The following is a 20,983-nucleotide window of genomic DNA, read 5'->3' as shown; positions in this document are numbered from 1 at the left end:
GGTCCAAAAATGTACCTTTTGAAAAGAGGTTCCTCTTATTCCTGAGTATTGTGACACTCTGTTGGTTTGTCGTTAGTAAATGAAAAAAAGGCTCTGAAGATACAAAACTTGCTTTGATATATGTTTGTCTAATGCAAAGACGTTCAGACATGTTTTCACAAATGTGTGCATGTGTACATTAGCTTCAGTGGTCTCTCTTCAATCATGATCATACTTTGCTCACCCAAGAACGAGGGATCCTCCTTCTGTTTCTCCATCTCTGTCTGTCTGTCTTCGCCCTCCTTCGCTGTTCGTTGTGAGCTGTATTGTTTTAGGTTGGCATCGTTTTACGCCTCAGTATCTTTCAAGCATAATCGATTCACTTCCTATATGCATGGAACGACAGCAGAGCGGAACAAAGCGCTGAACGTGGAAGCTTGTTCACGTGACTAACCTGTGGTTTTCTGAAACTCGCACAGGAAACGCCATGTTCTGCTCGCATGGGTATGGCGGAAATCAAAAGGAGCCTTGTGGTCAGTGTTGCTCATTTCAGATGTGCTTAGCTCTATATCATAAAGCTTTGTTTCGAATCATTATTTGGTCATCGAGGAAGGCTTATTTGGGTTTTATGTTGTTGTATTTCAGGGGAAGTGTCTTGATCAGGTATATATGCATATAATAACATGCATGCACATAACATATATGCTCATAACCCTAACCTTTTAGTTTTGGCCCACCAAAAATGTTCATGAAAAGCCCATTTATAAGCCGTGGATTGCATCCACCCTCTGTTATGCAAGATGTAACTTGCTAAGGTCAAACTGCTTTGACAAGCACTCGTATTGTACCAAAAGCATTACATCTTCTGAATTAAAGTTCATGGTGAAAGAAAGTTGCCTGTTCTCCAATGTAAAGGTGAGCTCATGCCTGTGACTCATAGTCTCCCAAAGCATCCAAAGGGGTCTGAACAGCCTGTTTTCCCTCAGAAACATTGGCAAAATGGGATTTTTCCATATAGAATGCCTGAAGCAATGACTCAAACTGCCCATTAGAGCCATAATGCAGTGCGAAAATGGACATTAGAAAATGGAACAAGATGAAATGCTCTTATATTCTATGCTTAATATCTTATGCATCATCTTTTGCTTCTCAGGTGAATATATCTTGCTTTAAGGATGTCTAGGTGTTTTTTACTGGTAAGCAAAGAGACTGATCTGATGAAGAGTAACGGTTTACTGTAGAAATACAGAAAACTGTTCAGTATTATAACTCATAGCTGTACTTATACTGCCATACAAAGGCAATATGCAGTAATTTTGAAGCACTGCAAATGGCTTTGATGTTATTATGATTGATTTTTATATACATTTTTCAACTTTTTTTTAATTGGATCACAATCTAAGAGACACTATTTATCAGTAAAATTATGATTTTTATTGAAAGTTTTGCAAAAAATGAAACTGAATATTTTAGGCATTGATTGTAAAGTGTCTCTGCGTGTTTTGAGTCGTTGCCTAAAGAGAAAGATGTGTCACATTCTACACTTGTCTTTATTTGGCCTCATTTCTGGTCACTACAAGCCTCACACACTCACACATTTGCACTTCCACCCTAATCTCACACATACACTACTACACACCCACTGCTTTATAATGTCATGATAATCTGCATACATAGATACGCCCACCATGAGGTTTCACACACACACACACACACACACACACGCGCACACACACACACACACACACACGCGCACACACACACACACACAGACCACACACACCACACACCACACACACACACACACACACACACACACACACACACACACACACACACACACACACACACACACACACACACACACACACACTGTTATTCCAGCCCCATATAAAAGTGAAGGCAGAATTCGCCCTGGTGTGATCCCGGACTCCAGCTTCCAGTGTCTGCAGACCAGTGCCGCCTTTCTACCTAAACATAAACCAGGTTAGTTTACTTTTACATATTTAATAGTAAAGAGTTCACTCTGCAAGATGGAAATTGCCAACTACTGTTCAAAAGTTTGAGTACTTATTAAGGCTGCATTTATTTGATCAGAAATACAGTTTTTACGATTTAAAATAACTGTTTTCTATGTGAATATATTTTCAAATATAATTTATTCCTGTGATCAAAGCTGAATTTCATCTTACTCCAGTCTTCAGTGTCTTCAATGATCACATGATCATTCAGAAAATTATTATAATATGATGATTTGCATTTATTATTATTTATTATTATCAATGTTGAAAACAGTTGTGCTGCTTCATTTGTGTGGATAATTTTTTTTCAGGATTCTTTGATGCATAGAAAGTTCAACTGCGATGCATTTGAAATAGAAATCTTTTATAAAATTATAAAGGTATTTACTGTCACTTTTGATCAATTTAATGCATCCTTGCTGTATAAAAGTATTAATATCTTATTTTAAAAAATGACACTGAGCCCAAAGCTCTGGAAAGGTACTAGTGTATATTTGCAATTATCCAAATACCTTCAACTAACTTTTTTGTGTAGAACATATGTGTGCATATATGTGTGTGTGTGTGTGTGTGTTCACAAAAATTTATTGAGGGTAAATGGATAATTGCAAAGGACAAATTATTGTCTTTAAAGATAATTTGTTAGTGTTTGAATTTTAAAGTTATTTTAAGTGATTGATGTATTTATATTCTGGATTTTAGATACGTTTGTGTTTGCAAATGCATTTTATGTGTGTGTTTGTGAAAGTAAGTCTGAGTGTTTACATGCAGAGCCAATTTTCTGTGTAGTTTGCAAAACTTACCTATTTTAATATGTCCCACCATCTGTTTTATATCTACGCAGAAAAAAAAAACCTTGACAAACTTTTTTTTTTATTATTATTATTTTTTTTTAAATTAGCATCAGCTTTTCCTTCTAGTTTACCTCGCCAAGATACTTGTGGAAAAGTGTGTTCAGCCAGTGAACAGAGACTTCACTGTGTCCGAGGTGTTACTCACGGCTCCGGTGGGGTTCACGGGCCAAACATCTCCTCAAACTTCGCACCTCATTCAAGCAGACGCCCAGTTTATGTAATCCATCACACAGGTGTTTGTGTGTCTGTGGTGGCACATTTTGCCAGTGTAAAAGCAGCCATTGTGCAGCCTATCATAAAAATAAGTTTTCCACATTTAAATGCCAGGAAACACAGGAATAGGCTATTGGATGGGAAAATGTCGCCTGCATTAACAGCACCAAAGAGGGAATCACAAGGTTTTGTGTAAAAACACACACTGTCCTTATTCCCATATTGTGTTCATAAAGTCACCATGAAATCAAAATGTACAATTCTTATTTTTTGTTTAATATTGCAGTATTTATTATAAATGATTTATCTGTGCACATCATCATTTTTTCATTTGCCCTCATAATCTTTAATCAAAATAACTTCCCCTCCCTCTTGCAGCCACATCTCTTCTCTTCTCTGATGATGTGTTTACTGACACGAGGGCGGGGCAACCTGTCAATCACATGAGATCAACCAATAGCAAACCACAACCAATCAATCAAGCCCCGCCCTACATTTATTCTTATTTGAGAATCAGTTTCACTCAGATATATGTCACAATTGTGCAGAAACGACTATCACAACTTCCGTTTCATAACGACTATAATGTACAGAAAAAAAAAAAAAAAAAAAATCTGGTTTAGAAATAATATTTATTTATTTATTTTAAACAGTTGTAAGCAAGTAATTTTGTTATTTCCACAAGTTTATTATTTTTTTTGTTTATAGAGTTGAAAATAAAAGACAAAATACTTTTTCAGTGACAAAATTAAGGTCTCATTTATTAATATTAGTTAATTCATTAGCTAACATGAACTAACAATGCATGAGCGATATATTTTAAAAGCATTTATTAATATTTGTTAACCTTAATTAGTAAATCGAATTGTTCATGTTAGTTCACAGTGCATTAACTAACGTTAACAAATACTTTGGATTTTAAAAATGTATTAGTAAATGTAAAAATTACCATTGACTAAGATTAATAAATGCTGTAGAAGTATTGTTCATTGTTAGTTCACGTTAACTGTTACAGTTAACTAATGTTTATAACGAAACCTTAATGTTTAAAACCTTAAACCTTAAGTTTTGCCACTTTTTCAAAGAATGACAGAAAGAAAGAAAAGCCAAACTGCATCTTCCTCATTAGTCTAGCTTACGTTTCTACTTTGGACTTTTCATATGCTGCTATAAATCAAAGGAAGAAAGGCCAAATCCTGCAATAAAACTGTGCAGCAACACATGCTTTGAGTTTGTTTGTGTGCATGCAGTGCTTCATCCTCAATGCAAAACAGATGCCATGAATGACACCCTTCCTGCAACATTTTATAAAAATGCATGGATGTGTAAACAAAAGAAGAGGCTCTTTTACTGTTTTATCATTGAAGTCTGTATGCGATGTGTGCAGCTGACCGGTTTACATTGTTTCTCATAGAGTTCAGTGTAATGGCCACCACTCCAGTACCCGCCATGGCTGATCAAGAGGCCCGAGAGAACCCGCCCCCCGCCGCCACACCCGCCGTCACACCCGCCGCCACACCCGCCGCCACACCCGCCGCCACACCCGCCGTACGCCCCAAACGCGTGTCCCACCGCGGGCGCAGTGCAGGAGCCAAAGCCAGCTCTAATCAACAGGAGGGGAAAGTGGAGGAGTTTGAGCCCTTCATGTTAATGCCCAGAGGACCACCTCCACTCAATGGTGAGAATGAGAACATCTGTACTTTTTATCGGCTTCTCGTCTCGAACAGGAATAAATGTATAAATGTTGATTTTATCCATGGGGGATTGATTGGATGGGTGTGGTTTGCTATTGGTGGATCTCATATGATTGACAGGTTGCCCCGCCCTCTTCATCAGAGAAGAAAAGAGATGTCACTGCAAGAGTTTATATACAACATTATGAGGCACGAATTTTAAAAACAATGTGCACGGAAAAATAATGTATAATAAACACTGCAATATTCCTTAAAAAATTAGAATTGCCCATTTTGATTTCATGGTAATTTTAAAGTGCTAGAATATGTAAATATTGTCACTGTAAGAAATTATATGTAAAGTAAATTTTAGTAGTACCCCTTTTATTTGGTGTGCGTTTTTATAAATTACATATTAAGAATATTTTACGGTTATTGCAATACATATTAATATCATCAATATATAATATTCTTGACATTTTTGTCTGTGTAAAATGTATCTCTATTTTTGTCCCAAATCAGAACTATTGAGTTAGACAAAGTGTCAGCTTAATAAAATGGAGATAAATACTGTAATAGAAACTTAATTTTAAAAAAGCGATGTCTCTCACTTAAATATGATGTCATTATTATCAATGTTGTTATTGTTAACTAAAACCTGAAATAAAGCTGAAATAAAATTAAATATAAATATTAAATATAAGAAATTAGGAATTGAGAAAAATAAGTACTAAACTTAAACTGATATAAAAATAATTGAATTATAAAATATTTACAAATAAATAAAATAAGCACATAGCAAAATTGTTCAAATGTAAACTATAATTGAAAATATTAATAGATTAATAAAAATATTAATAAACACTACAATAGTATATGAATAATACTAAAATAACACTCACCATTATTTTTCCAGTGAAAAATATCCCAACATAACAGTGAGCTCTTGTCCCTCACATTTATTGCAGGAAGCACACCACTTTTATCTTGTAACATCTTCATCCTCTTCCCTTCAACCCCCCAGAGATAAAGAATGAAAGACATTCTCTGTGAGAGTCATGCCACTGTTTTTGTAGAGTATTTATTCTAAAAAAGGCTAATTGATGGTTGAGCCTTTAACGTGTTGACAGTCCAGTTTCTGTCCCCCAGAGTATCTTGATGTCTGGGACGTGGATGTGCTGAAACGTCCTCAAGAGCTCAATAAACAAGAGCACCACACACACCTGTACTCCAGCGACTTCCTCATCGTGCGTCGGGCTCAAGAGTTCCAGATCAAGATCACATTCAATCGGCCCTACAAACCGGCCGAAGACAAGTTTGCACTTGAGTTTGTCATAGGTGAGTCTTCAGAGAATTCAGCTCAACATGTTCACAACAGTGGATGGTGAATGGTGGGTTTCTTAAATGGAGGCACACAAAATTAAATTTTTTAACTGCTTTAAAATGGATTTTTGGTCACTTATAGACAGACAATGTATAGAAAACAACACATAAATCAAGACAATATAAATATACTCACCTAGTCCTAGCCTATCACTTGAAGCAAAAATCCTTCCTTCTGTCCTTTTAAATGTCCGTGTTAAAAGGACATTCGCATTGTGTCGTTTAGTGAAGCTGACTGCTGTATAGCCTATTTCCAACTTAGACATGGGGTCTTCCTTCATTTTTAATTTGTAGCTGTTGTATGAATGGTCAACCCGATCTCACTACCAATTCGTACAAATTTTACGAGGTGGCTTATTCGTACAAATTCATACGACCTCACTCATACGAATTTGTAAGATTTTTGCTAAATCGTAAATTTTTTACGAGTTGCCCAATTCGTATGAATTCGTATGAATGACCTACCCCTGACCCCGCCCCTAAACCAACCCGTCACTGGGGTTTAGACAAATCATATGAATTCGTATGAGTGAGGTCGTACAAATTCATACGAATCAGCCACATTTTACTCGCTCAATGAATTCGTACGATTTGGTCGTGAGATAGCGTTGGAATGGTAGTTTACTAAATTTGTTTACGATCAAATATTCAAAATCTCTACTCTCCATAGTTATATTAGCGGTAGCAGTACAAACTAATATCACGTAGGCTAATTTACATCTCGTCAATGATTGGTTGTTATACCAAGGGAGGCTAGCCTCCTCTGCCATGCCATGTTACTTTTCTCAACACTCCTAATCGCGTTTCGCAGATTCTGCACATTCGGGGAAGAGCCTTGCGGTGGTTACTCTTACAGAGGGGAAATTACTAACAATAAATACACATTCTGAGACATGAAATTAATATCTGAGAATTTTATTACCATTAAATCGTCCTTTTCCCATTTTTACTTCAAAGTTTTGGGTAGGCTTGGCCTCCCTTACCTCCCCTGACGAGCCGCCTCTGGTTCACAAGTCTTTTTCCCAGTGGTGGACAATAATGAAGTAGTTTTACTTAGTTACTGATATTTCAAGTATCTCTCCTTTAAGTATTTTTCTTTTGGGAAACTTTTACTTCAGTACATTTCAAAGCATAACATCATGTAAGACGACACAAGGCTAGGATTTGCTCACTACCCTGTCAATGCCCGCCTATCATGTTCTCTTCCTCACTGTGATTGGCTGATTAATCCTTCAATTTGATAACGCTTACTTCACACTTGGTCTACAAATCGGCCTGAATGGGTCAAACTGATATATATTAATGTATACATGCAGTGTTTACCAAAAATGTAAATAACTAATGATCTGCAAAAAGGTGACTATTAAAAATAATATCCGAATAACAGTTATAAGCAGGGAAAACATTTCGTTCCTCGCTATTTCGAACTGAAGAAATCGCCACCCAATACCCAAGAACATGAACATGATTCTTTCCAATGAACCTGTTGAAATGGTTCACGAATCGCACCGAATGATTCATTTACAATCAAACTGATCCGATTGCAACTCACTGATTCAGTGTTTAGGTAAAAATTAACCAGGATATTGTCGTAGCGCAAAAAGTAAGTTACTAATCCCAAATTTTAGGACTGATTATTGTAAATGAAAAGAATAAAAAAAAATGAAAAAAAAAATGAAATGAAAAATTGAAAAAAAAGGAAAAAGAATTAGGTGTGCGACTGTCAGTTATTTGTGAACTAGATCTGTTGTAAAAGTTTATAAGAAGTATAATAATCAGTATTATGTACAATTAGTTTTGGTAATACATTTAAAAGTTTGCTTTTTTTTGCAGATCAATACATATTAAATGTTTGCACTAATCTTTAATACTGCTGATCTATGACCCATATTTATTGTTTATTCTTGCCAGTACTAGTCATTATGACTAGTACTGGCAAGAATAAACAATAAATATGGGTCATAGATCAGCGCTTTTAATACTTAAATACGTTAAAAAAAACTTACTTTTTTCAAAGAGTCAAAATTCCATTGTTTATTAGTCTAAATCGAGTATTGTGTAAATGAGTGCACTATATCTCAAAGTGGTAATCTGATAGTCTTTCCATTTTTTATTAAAGCATTCTTCACTCTTAAAAAAGGTTCTTTATTGGCATTGATGGTTCCATTAAGAACCTTTAACATTCATAGAATCTTTCCATTCCACAAAAGCTTCTTAAAGTAGAAAAGGTTTTAGAACCTTTTCTTAAAAGAAAAAATGTATTCTTTTAAGAACTGTTCACTGAAAGGTTCTTTAGTGAACCAAAAAAGGTTCTTCTATGGCATCGCTGTGAAGCCCTTCTTTTGGATCCTTTATTTTTAAGAGCGTACATGTTTTTTGAAGCTTCCTTCTGCTTAAATGATCAGTTTCCTCCTTTTGCAATACCTAAGAATTATTTAAAGAGGCATATTGTCCAGCACAGCATTAAATGTAATTCACTATGCATTTTCTGGATGTATTTGACAAAGAAATTTCACAAGAGATGCCATTGTTCTGCAACTTCTGAGCACCATCAACACTTTCCCTTCTCGTTGGCACACTTCCCTTCAGTGACAAAACCTTGTGTACTTCTCTTTTTCTCTTGATAATATTTACACATCCAGATATTTGCACATTGCAACTGATATTTAAGGAAACTGAGCACACGAGCTGAAGGAAGTCAGCTTGATGGCTAGTTGAGCAAGGTTCTCTTTACTGGAAAATGATTTTAACAAACAGACCAGGCAAACCTTTTGAGGAAACATAGTTGCTCAGAACAGACTTTGCCATACACAACCATGCAAAAGTTTGGGGTCAGTAAGATTTCTACTTTTATTCAGGAAGGATGCATTAAAAGTGACAGTAAAGACATTTGTAATGTTTCTATCTCAAATAAATGCTGCACTTTTGAACTTTCTGTTCATCAAATTATACTGAAAAATGCATCAGAGTTTTCACAAAATATTAAGCAGTTTTCAACATTGATAATAATAAGACATTTGTTCTTGAACAGCAAATCAACATATTAGAATGATTTCTGAATCATGTGTGACTGTATCTCAGGAACAAATTAAATGTTAAAATATATTTAAATAAAACGGTTATTTTAAATTGTAATAATATTTTACAATATTACTGTTTTTTTATCAAATAAATGCAGCCTTGGTGAACATCTTTCAAGAACTTTTTTCCCCCGTAAAAATCTTAAAGTAACACTTTACAGGTTTATTAGTTTACATTAGTTAATGTATAAACTAACATGAACTAACAATAAGCAATGCATTTATTACAGTATTTATTAATCTTTGTTAATCTTAGTTAATAAAATACAGCTGTTCATTGTTTCTTCATGTTAGTTCACAGTGCATTAACTAATGTTAACAAATACAACCTTTGATTTTAATAATGTATTAGTAAATGTTGAAATTAATTAAAACTAAGATTAATTAATGATGTAAAAGTATTGTTCATGCTTAGTTCTAAGGTAGTTAACTAATGTTAACTAATGAACCTTACTGTAAAGTGTTACCAATCTTACAGTAGTATATATTTGTGCATAATGATGAAGCCTGTAATGCTAATATTTTGCTGTGATTGTCGTTGTGCACCAGGGCCGAGTCCTCAGTACAGTAAGGGCACCTACATTCCCGTCTTCCCCACTGCGGATCGACAGAGTCTCTGGAGGGGTCGGGTCGTAGAGACCAGCGACAATGTTGTCACGATGGGCATCACACCCTCACCAGAGTGCATTGTGGGAAAGTACTTGATATATATCGGTGTGGTGACGCCCTACGGCATCCGCAGGACCAGGAGGGACCCGAGCACCGACGTCTACATCCTTTTTAACCCGTGGTCATCAGGTTTTACATTTCTTTCTTTCTGGGAGAAGAACCCATATTATATAGGCTAGGTTCTGTTTTTGAAACATTGAAATTGTGTGCATGTGTTAAGGAAAAAAAGATGTGATGCATGATAACTGATGTTTCTTTGAAAGCTGATCCCGTGTTCTTGGATGATGAGGAGGAGCGTGAAGAGTGTGTTATGAACGAGCTGGGGATCATCTATCATGGAGCATATGACGATGTGTCCGAACGGGCCTGGAACTACGGACAGGTTTGCTTCGGCTTCCTTATGCTCTTTAAATGTTCAAATGAATGTGTTTAATTGCACTTTTTTCTCTAATGTTCAGGAATAACTGAGTGGCTGCATTCATTGTCCTACACAATTTATAAAAGATACTTGGGACACATTTAATCTCTGTGAAAAATCGCTATGACCTTTATTTATTATTAAGTATGCTCTTATTATAAAATATGCAGCAATTTTGATTAAACCAATAATTAGTTCAATGTTATGAATGATAATTGATTAATGACCAATATAAAAATTCTGGAAACACTTACAATAAGGTTTTATTTGTTAACATTAGTTAACATGAACTAAGAATGAACAATACTTCTACCGCATTTATTAATCTCAGTTAAGGTTAATCTTAACATTTACTAATACATAATACATACAGAAGATCAAAAGTTGCATCTATTAACATTGATTAACATTCACAACAGTTGAAATAGTACAGTTATATTGCTCATTGTTAATGTTAGTTAATGCATTAACTAATGGTAACAAATTAGACCTTATTGTAAACTGTTACCAAAATTCTATACTATAAAGTAAAAATGTATTAAAAAAACAATTTTATATTCAACAAGTGATTTTATGCACAACTTTATAAGTACAACTTTTTATAGTATTTTTTTAATTATTTTAAGTGAGTGTTGATATGTGATGACAAAGGGATATTGTGCATCCTTAATTATAACTAAAAGGCTGTAAGAATATTTTCATGTTTATGAATAGAAATATTGCAATTTTCTGTATTTTTGTTTTGTTTTTTAGTTTGAGTTTGGTGTCCTGGATGCCTGTCTGTTCATTCTGGATAAAGCAGACATGCCGCTGTCCAACCGTGGTGACGTCATTAAAGTGACGCGCATCGCCTCGGCCATGGTGAGAAACTGACACGCTTGAACCAGAGAAACTACAGCTACAGTTTCCAAAACGCTGAATGATCCCCTTCACTTACTGCTTACCATCTTATGAGGAACTGAGCTTCACTGTGCCAGACTTGGACTATAACGTAAATGTTCACAGTTAACGGTAAAGCATCGAACTGTCATATTTTGACAGATAAATAACTTTTAAATAATACTTTTATTCACATAAACACAGTTGGTTATGTCTGTGAACGTAAACAGCAGGGAAAGAAACCGCATGTGTAGCTACATTAGATCTGTGTATTAAAGGAGCAGAAGAAAGCAGCATAAAATGCAGTACCTACTGCTGTGAATATGAATCAAACAACAGCAGAAAAACAGAAAATCACTCACTGCTCTTTATTGAATAACTAGCCCTGGTGAAAGAAAAAAACACAAGTAAACTTGCAGCCAGACTAATTCAGTATACTTCAAGTGTGTCAATGATTAGTTAACTCGAAGTGTGCTATTTTGGAACAACTAATTTTGTACTAAGTATATTTTATTTTTAATTAAATTGTAGTAAAACATAACTTTAAGTGTATTTAGTGTACTTTTGTGTGCTAAATTGGAACAACTTCAAGTATACTTTAAGTATATGCCTGTGTAGGGACTAATTACATGCTTGATTAGTGATGTTGAAGTGTACTTTATTTGTGTTACAAGTACATTACAAATTCATTATGAGTGTCTTCGAAACACACAAGCAATATACCATAAGTTTATTATATTTGAGTAAAAAGTATATGCTCAATAATACCTTTGGCTTATTCCAAATACTACAAATTGCACACTTTGTCTTCAATAACAAATGCACATTAATAAACAAATTGAATACTTCGTACAATATACTATTGGCTACTATAATGCATTTTGAAAGTATACTTTCAATGCATTGTTACAATGATCATTTCCAGCACACAGTTAAAAAATATACCTAAAATATATTTAAGTAAAGTGCAAATAAATACACTTTTAAAAAATAAACAGAATTTTCACTTTAAGTATAATTTTTTCTAAAATATATTTTCAGAAAATATACGAAAGTACAATTATTTTAAAATGTGTTAAAAGTTGTATTGTGAAAACAGGTAAAAGCGTGATGCTAATATACTTTTAATATATTTAAATATAGTAAAATGTTTTGTTAGTATATTTGCAATGTACTATTGAAAAAGGGAATATATTTCAAATACAATGATGTATACTTTTTTTCACTAGGGAGTAGCTTTAAAAGGAATACATTTCTTACTTGAACGCTGCTGTTAAATGCCCTGGTCGAGGAGATAAACATGGCGGACTGTGTACAGCTCACTGAGGGCGGGGTCTATGCTAATAGGGCGGAGTCCGTCAGAAGTTGTGGGTGGGGCTTAGGCATTTCTCACATCACATTGCTAGAATCTGCAAACAGCTTGTTCTGAGACACCGCTTATGATTTAGGGGGAATAAAAAGAGGAGTGTGTGGATTTTTATTATTATAGGGTGGTTGTGTACACACATTTATGTTAGTCACCTTTAATACTAAAAACACATAGCCTTTTAAAATTTCCACATGATGATTTATAATGTGTGCTACTGGCAAAAAAACATATCGTTTTCAACTTTCATGAAGTCATTGTTGAGCTCACTTCTTCCCTGGCTCAAAACAGCTGAACTCCCGTGATGACGACGGTGTGTTGGTGGGAAACTGGAGTGGAGATTACACGTACGGCGTCCCGCCGACGTCCTGGACCGGCAGCGTGGAGATCCTCCTGGACTACGCCAGCACCAAAGGAACGCCGGTCTGCTACAGCCAGTGCTGGGTCTACGCTGCTGTCTTCAACACCTGTGAGAGCTCACTTCAACAGGACAAGACGTTCATTTATAGGTCACATGATCTCCGGTCTATATGTAAGGGATAATGTATATCCAGCTGGTTGTTATCGCTGAAACCCTGACAGGGTGATCAGGTCTTGTATCACCCTGAAGGGGAAACAACCGGCTGGATGTATTAGCTTATTACATTACATTGTAGTAGCTTGTATTGGATGTAAGCTTATTACACGCCACATAAGTAAATAATTAGACACGAAATATTGATCTGAGTTTAACTATTTTATTAGCTCATTCAACACAAAGCTTCCACAACTGAAAAGAGTTCCTAGCCAGCAGCTTTGAGCCTAGACCAACAAACAAGTTCATATCAGTGTATAGTCATATCACTTATTACACAGCTTTTCACCATATCCTCCTGGGACCCAAGAATAGACTTTTGTCCACTGTAGTGGACATTATATTTTAGTGAATTTCTCTGACATCATACATGTCACATGACACAACCTGGGTGTCCTGTAAAGAGCACATTCAGGACTTTTCAGAGATACCAAATGTTTGGAGGTTTCACCATGAAAACAACTTCTCCTTGGTCTTTAAAAATGTCTGACATTAATTTAGTGATCAAATGTAGCATTCTTATGGAAATATGATAATATATTGTAATTATAATTTAAATTGGACTACTTTTCAAATTGTATTTCATAAAACAACATCTCAGGAAAATGTTAAGGGGTTTCAAATAAAAAAAATACTTTCTGTTACAGAACAGGGCTTTGAATTCAAACGTGTCCACTGTAGAGGACACCAGGACTTAAATCATGTTTATCAGGCATTTTGTGAGACACAACAAGTGAATATGGAAATAAATTATACATCAATATTCCTATGAAATATTAGATATTATTATTAAAATGTTGCCAATTATTACTCCAATTATTACACTTCTTTTTTCATTAAATGTTGCTCCAAGAACACATTAATGTGCAAATTAGATACAGTTTATAGATGCATTGCATTGAATGCGAATATTAATTTATGGCCATTTTACCCACATATTGCATAAAGTAAAATGGTGTATCAATTCATTCCGTTATTTCTTTCATAACATAGTTGAGAATAATCTTTATACAAATTTTGGTTGAAAAAATCCTGAAACCCCAAAATTTATTGGTGATTGAAAAAAAAATCCCATTGTTTTTGCCTATACATATAATTTCATGTCATTTTATTTTTTAAACAACTTAGTCCTGGCGTCCACTACAGAGGACACAGCATAACGTATGAATAAAATATTATTTTAAAAAAATGTTTTTTTACCATTTGTTTATTGTGCTCTAAACAGTGTGATGACATGGAAAAAAACTAAATTCAAAAAACTTTTTTTTTCTGGGTCTCTAAATAATAACAGAGGGGTCATGAAATAGGGATTTGATAAGAAAATGTTTTAAAATCCATTACAGTGCACAAAACAATCATTATAAAGCATTGCTTTTGACAACGGTCATTATTGGCGAATAACTGACCAATCAGAACCGAGCATTTCAGAGAGCTGTGTAATGAGATTAATTATCATCTCCTTCTTCCCCACAGTCTTGCGTAGTCTCGGGATCCCCAGCAGGGTCGTGACAAACTTCTTCTCCGCCCACGACAATGACGGAAACTTGAAGATGGACATCATTCTGGACGAAAACGGAAAACTGGACCGGAATCGCACCAAGGATTCCATCTGGTTTGTGCTCTTTTACAGCCTGCAATTTAGCAGTACAATTTTTGGTAACACTTTACTTAAAGCCTATAAAGATAATGCATTATACAAGTATTTTAATGCTATGTCTTGTAATGCACCTTATAAAGCATTGTGTGGTCTCGTGAATAATTTTAAACACAGTTATAATACAGTATAATACTTATTTAATCATTGAGCATGACAAACAACCCATTTCAGAATCTGCAAATATTATAGTGCATTTTAACTTTGGTTATAATTATTTATGAAAAGATATAATGCTTTATAAAGTACATTATGAATAACTTTACAATGCATTATACATTAAGTACATTACTAAATATGAGTTAAAATTGTATAATGAATTAAAATTACATACAACATGTCATGGTAACACATTTGGCAGGAAAAAATACGAATTTCAATTTCACAAAAAATTCGTTGTTTTGGATCAAATGTTTTATATATGGCACATATTTATTAACACAATTGCATAATATTGATATTTTAATAATAGTTGCGCCCTGCATCATGATGTAATGCTGCAATTGACACAGTTCATTCATTTTATTTCACTTTAATTTGTACCAGGGGCGATTCTAGGATTTTCATTTTAGGGGGGCTCAGCCCCCAGTGAGGGAAAAAAAAAGTTAGTTTATGGTCTAATGCTCATTATTAACTAGTTTCATTCATTCATCCAGTAACATGCATATGGCACGGTTTTATAATCACTGAGGTCCCAAATGTGAGGTATTTAGGGGGGTTGGGGGGCATGCTCCCCCGAGAAAATTTTGATTTCTCTGATCTACATATGTGCATTTTAAGATGTTTTGAAGGCCAAAAAAATTGGATAACAATAGCTTTAAAACCATGTGCGAGCAGCTGTTTATTTTTCACACCTCATCAGCATCACACTCTTTTTCTCTTTGTTTTTCTCTTGCTCTGTCTTTTCCCCTCCTAAAGCTGAGCTTTGACTGATATAGGCTTTTCATTTTTGTCTGTCAGTGAAGAAAGTAAACATAGGGTCAACTGATAGGTTGATTTATGAATCATTTTCTCAGACAAAGCTACCAGAAAAGCTAGGTAACTAAGTTTATTAAATTCATTCACAATATGTACACATTCATTATTGATCTAGGCCTAATACATGGCCGTAGACAGGGCTTTATAATCAAAGAGGTCATAAATTTGAGGTTGTTATGGGGTTAAACATTTTTATTTCTCTGATATGTGCATTTCAAGACATTTGAAGGCCAAAAAAGGATAAGAAATATATTTAAAACCCGCTCTCTCCTCATCTCCATCACTCTGTCTTTTTCTCTCAGTCTCCTGATCTTGCCCTGCCTCTTCCCCTCCTAAAGCTGAACTTTTTTAATTTACTGAAGGCTACAAATTGTATTATATTAATTCTCAACATGTACACATGCATTATTAATCTTGTGCCTATGAAAACGGCTTTGTTAATGTTTCTTGTCCCCTCACAATGACATAATTACACGTTATATAGGCCCATTTTCAGCTCAAAATGGCGAAAATAGACAAAAGTTTATTAGTTTTCTAATTATTTTTGTCATTCGTTTAACATTTATGACCTAAAAAACTGTCAAATATAAAATGTTTAGTTTAGCTACTTACATCTTAACTCGCACTATAAACTGAAGCGTCAGTCGTGCTGCTAAAATTCCATGTAAAATTCGCGCTCAGCAGCTTCTGTGAACATAAAGCCCGCCTACTTTGATTTGATTGGTCATCTCAAATATTCTGACATTGACGAGAAGTGAAAGACCAATGAGGCTCAGATGAACAAACACACACACACACGCCTCTGTTTCTGACCTGCGCTCTGCTTGGCGCTGCTGCGGATTGAAGATGAAGAACATTATTTAACCTTGTCAAAGACGAACAAAATTTTTAGAATAACAACATTTCTTACTCCAAGTTTTAGGGGTGCTGAGCTCCTTTTTAGGGGTGCTGAAGCACCCCTAAGAAGGGGCTAGCCTCGCCCATGATTTGTACAAGGCTTTTTTGTCCACTTATCTTGAACTTGAGGAGGAACTTTTTTCGTTCATTTTGGCAGTATTTTTACCCCAAGGCTGAATGTGGCTTATGCAGTAAATGACTTGCTTTATTTTCATCTGCAGGAATTATCATTGCTGGAACGAGTGCTACATGGCGAGACCCGATCTGCCCTCTGGCTTTGGAGGATGGCAGGTTGTGGACGCTACGCCACAGGAGACAAGTGATGGTAGGACACACACACACACACACACACACACACACACACACACACACACACACACACACACACACACACACACACACACACACACACACACACACACACACACACACACACACACACACACACACACACACACACACACACACAGCATCTGTTTGTTGTTCTGTGATGTCATTGAGGCTGTTCTTCTGTCAGGTATGTTCAGGTGCGGTCCTGCATCAGTAGCTGCCATTAAACACGGCCAGATCTGCTACCCGTTTGATGCCCCTTTTGTCTTCTCTGAGGTAATGCAAGCCATGTGACAGGCCCCGTTTACTCCTGGCATTAAGATGCATTTTGGTCGATCGGATCACAAGTAGACGAGGGAGACACATTCTCGTTTACACCTGGTGTTTTAATCCGTCTCTTTTGTCCACTTTCATCCACTTCTGTCCTGCTTTCTTCGAGGGGAGGGTCTATGGGCGGGAAGTGTTTGTGTTTTTTTTAGATCTTTCGATCTAATGGACAAAATAAGCTCACGCAATTTACATATGAACGCGACCGGAGATGACAGAAAAACACACAGAGATCATCAGCTTTAGTTTCTGCTCTGACAGTCACAAGACCAGCCGAACGCTGTGAGTGTGTGTTAGAAATCAGGAATGGTGAGAGAACATTGTGTTTGATACGTTTTTCATCTTCAAACCAAACTTGGGTCTTCAGCCGACAATCCGGTCGAATGCGTTTTCCACAACCTCTGGAAGTATTTGAAAGTGGACGAGCTCAAACCGTTTTAGACCCGTTTACACCTGAATTTAGCATCGTCCACTTGTGATCCGATCGACCAAAACGCATCTTAATACCAGGTCAAGGAGTCCTTTTTGCTTTTAACCCTTAGGGATCGATCAATCTATCTATCTATCTGTCTGTCTGTCTGTCTGTCTGTCTGTCCGTCTGTCCATCCACCTAATCTATCTCTCTCTCTCTGCAGGTGAACAGTGACGTGGTCTTTTATCGTAGACATAAAGATGGCACACTGGACGCGGTGAAGGTCAATACCTCTCACGTGGGCCGCATGGTTCTGACCAAAGCCGTGCTGCACGATGGGCGTCGAGACATCACCAATCAATACAAGTTTCCTGAAGGTGAGAGAAGTTGCTCTTGGATGTAAATGTCAGATAACCAGGATCGACTTCCATTTTAAACCTTTCTTTCCTCAGGGAGCCCAGAGGAGCGCCGTGTTCTGGAGAAAGCGGAGGAGTTCGGCTGTCAGAGGGAGAAATCCTCTCTTCCTAAGGGTGATGTGGATGTGGAGATCCTCAGTCTGGATGTTCGCGTAGGGGACAGCTTTAACGTGACGCTGCAGTTTAACAACCGCAGCGACCAGCGGCGCAGTGCAGACGTGTACATCATCGGGACTGTGGTGTATTACACCGGAGTCCCGAGCGGCGAGGTGGTGTTTAATACACCCAGAGTGAAACTAGAGCCACTGCAGAGTGAGTACACGTAGGAGAGAGGAGGGCTGGGTACACCAGTTTCTCAATTCAATATTGATTCACAAGTTTGCTAAAGATCTCGTTTTGATATCGATTCATGTGAATATTTATCAGTTACAGTGCATGTCAAGGAAAAAAAATCTAAACTAATCTCAACTAATGCTGTAAACTATACAGGGAATAATGTCAGTTGGTACATTAATATCATTTTAAAGGTTAAAGTTAACACCTGATTTGTATACAAACTGTTACTGTTCTTGTTATAATACGTTATTGTAATAATGACATAATTATGTTTCTACTCCAATTCGGTTTTTAAAAATATAAACATTTACACAGTGGCTGTCATAACTTGTTTTCATGACAGATTTATATAAACACACATTACATTTTGAAGAACAAAAAATATAATTAATATTTAATGCATATATTTAGAAAAATGCTCCTCTCTAGAGTTCTTTTTTCTTTCTTACTATTGAGTTTATGGTCATTGAACAGCTTTTCTAAAGGTAAATGTAATGTTACGTGGCATATTGTTTACAAGCCGTTTTATTGATGTATTTCTGTGGTTGAAACACAGTTGTACCTTTTCTTTTAACATACTTTCTGATGTTCATTCATGTTTATTTGGAGCTGTAACTGTTGGTTTAAGTGCCGCTTGAACAGCGATCTGCCTCGCTAACATTGAAGAGTGCCAAAATGGTAAAATTCATAATAAAATTGACAGAATTTGAAAGCTAAGACTTTGTTTCACATCAAAAGTAACTGCACAAAGCTTATTGTAATTTATTGGTTGGTTGGCGCGCTACAAATAAAATAAAAGATAATTTATCGGGATTAAAGAAACGATATCAGTACATAGAAAGGAGATTTGATTAAAATCGAGAAATGTATATTTTCAACCCAGCCCTAGGAGAGAGTGTAATATGATTGGATCTATACTCATGCTTTTAATGCTCCCCCTGCTGGCGATAGGTAAGGAGGAGAAAGTGTCTGTGCGCGGCGAGGACTACATGCACAAACTGGTGGAACAGGGAAACATCCACTTCATCGCTACAGGAAAGATTAAAGAGACGGGACAGATCATAACAGCGATGAAAGTCATCACAATGCACAACCCCAAACTCATAGTGACGGTCAGGCATTACTATTACTGTTACTGTACCTCTCATTTACATTAAAACCAGGGTTTCCCAAACTGCCGTTGATGAGGGAACTGAAAAAGCTAAAATATAGATAATAAAAATAATTTTAAGATTATTAACCTTTTAATCAAACATATTATTATACTTGTATATTATTATATACAAATAAAACATTATAAAAACAATATAAATTTAAAGTTTACTGATATCATAAGTTTAAACATATTAACTGTATTTGGTCTCTTATTAATTTAAATTAAATTTAAGTTAAATTACCTTTTTTTTTGGTCAGACAAACCCCTTTAACCTAACATATTTACTTGAGGTACCCCTGAGATTTTGTTTTTATATATATATATATATATATATTAGCTGGGTTCTGTTCCCAGATAACACACATACTGACAAAATGTAGTTTGAATGGACTACAAGTTGCTTTTGATAATTGAATGTAAATGAATCTGCTGCCCTCTACTGGTAGACTAGAGACTAGTTCATATCTCTCTTCTTTCTCTCTCTCGTCTCTTTGCTATGTCTCTCTGTATAGGTGACCGGTTCTCCAAGAGTGAGCGAGGAAATGTATGTGTCAGTCGAGTTCACCAACCCGTTTAAGTTCAGTCTGGAGAATGTGGATCTGCGTATGGAGGGTCCTGGAATCATGGCCCTCAAACACAAGCAGTACAGGTGAACACTGTCAGACCGACACCATTACATCGAAATTGCACATATCTGTACATATTACATATATTTTAAATGCAAGGCATACAAGTAAAATAAAATACATATATGTTAAAATTACCATATTACACTGTTGAGAATAATGTGTGGTGCAAAAAACGGTTCCTTTTTGTAAGAGTGAAATGTGACGTGAACATGTTTTATGTGAGATTCATATCTCTAAAGTCATGGGTTTGATTCCCAGGGAATGCATGAACTATTCAAATGTATACCTTGAATACAATGCAAGTTGTTTTGGATAAATGCATCTGCTAAATGCATGAATGTAAGTCCGTACTGCATGTTTTGTGTCATTCTGACGTGTGTGTGTGTGATGTGTTTTTCAGTCTGATTTCTCCAGGCACCTCTATAACGTGGACGGAGACATTCAGTCCCCGCCGGGCCGGCTCTACTAAACTGATGGCGAGTCTAGACTGTGCTGCGCTCAGACAGGTGTACGGGGAGACTGAGCTCACCATACAACCATGAACGCCACAGAGGATGAAGCTGAGAAACACACATCTGTAGTCTTTGACCAAAGAGAAATACCATATAAACTCCAGCATAGCATGTACTCTATAAACATACTAAAGCATGTTACCAGTGCATTATATTATGTTTAGTCAAAAATACAGTTATTACAATTAATATGTTCTTATAGCCGTAGGTTTAAAATAAAATAAATA

The 20,983-nt window shown here is 35.9% G+C and overlaps 2 protein-coding genes across 3 annotated transcripts in view; one reads left to right on the top strand and one right to left on the bottom strand.

The window, feature by feature from the left end:
* The window catches only part of LOC311078527 (uncharacterized protein), a 9,369-nt gene extending 8,956 nt beyond the window's left edge, over positions 1-413 (bottom strand). The window contains exon 1 of the mRNA XM_084107358.1: positions 224-413. Coding sequence (XP_083963484.1) covers positions 224-257 — 34 coding nt within the window. The 5' untranslated portion in view covers positions 258-413. The remainder of the gene's footprint in view (positions 1-223) is intronic.
* f13a1b (coagulation factor XIII, A1 polypeptide b) overlaps positions 1-20,983 on the top strand; it is a 21,962-nt gene extending 979 nt beyond the window's left edge. The window contains exons 1-15 of one of the 2 annotated variants that reach the window (XM_084107359.1): positions 1,691-1,965; positions 4,482-4,745; positions 5,890-6,078; positions 9,753-10,001; positions 10,136-10,254; positions 11,044-11,151; positions 12,827-13,004; positions 14,583-14,721; positions 16,860-16,963; positions 17,156-17,244; positions 17,931-18,084; positions 18,160-18,435; positions 19,411-19,571; positions 20,128-20,264; positions 20,645-20,983. In XM_084107359.1, coding sequence (XP_083963485.1) covers positions 4,493-4,745; positions 5,890-6,078; positions 9,753-10,001; positions 10,136-10,254; positions 11,044-11,151; positions 12,827-13,004; positions 14,583-14,721; positions 16,860-16,963; positions 17,156-17,244; positions 17,931-18,084; positions 18,160-18,435; positions 19,411-19,571; positions 20,128-20,264; positions 20,645-20,786 — 2,298 coding nt within the window. In that variant the 5' untranslated portion in view covers positions 1,691-1,965; positions 4,482-4,492 and the 3' untranslated portion in view covers positions 20,787-20,983. Of the gene's footprint in view, positions 1-1,690; positions 1,966-4,481; positions 4,746-5,889; positions 6,079-9,752; positions 10,002-10,135; positions 10,255-11,043; positions 11,152-12,826; positions 13,005-14,582; positions 14,722-16,859; positions 16,964-17,155; positions 17,245-17,930; positions 18,085-18,159; positions 18,436-19,410; positions 19,572-20,127; positions 20,265-20,644 lie in introns of those variants that run through there. The other variant, XM_084107360.1, reaches the window with a different exon arrangement.

Source organism: Abramis brama (assembly GCF_963993115.1).
Source record: "Abramis brama genome assembly, chromosome: 3".
NCBI lineage: Eukaryota > Metazoa > Chordata > Actinopteri > Cypriniformes > Leuciscidae > Abramis > Abramis brama.
The sequence above is the reverse complement of the archived record's forward strand: the minus strand, read 5'-3'. Positions and strand labels throughout refer to the sequence as shown.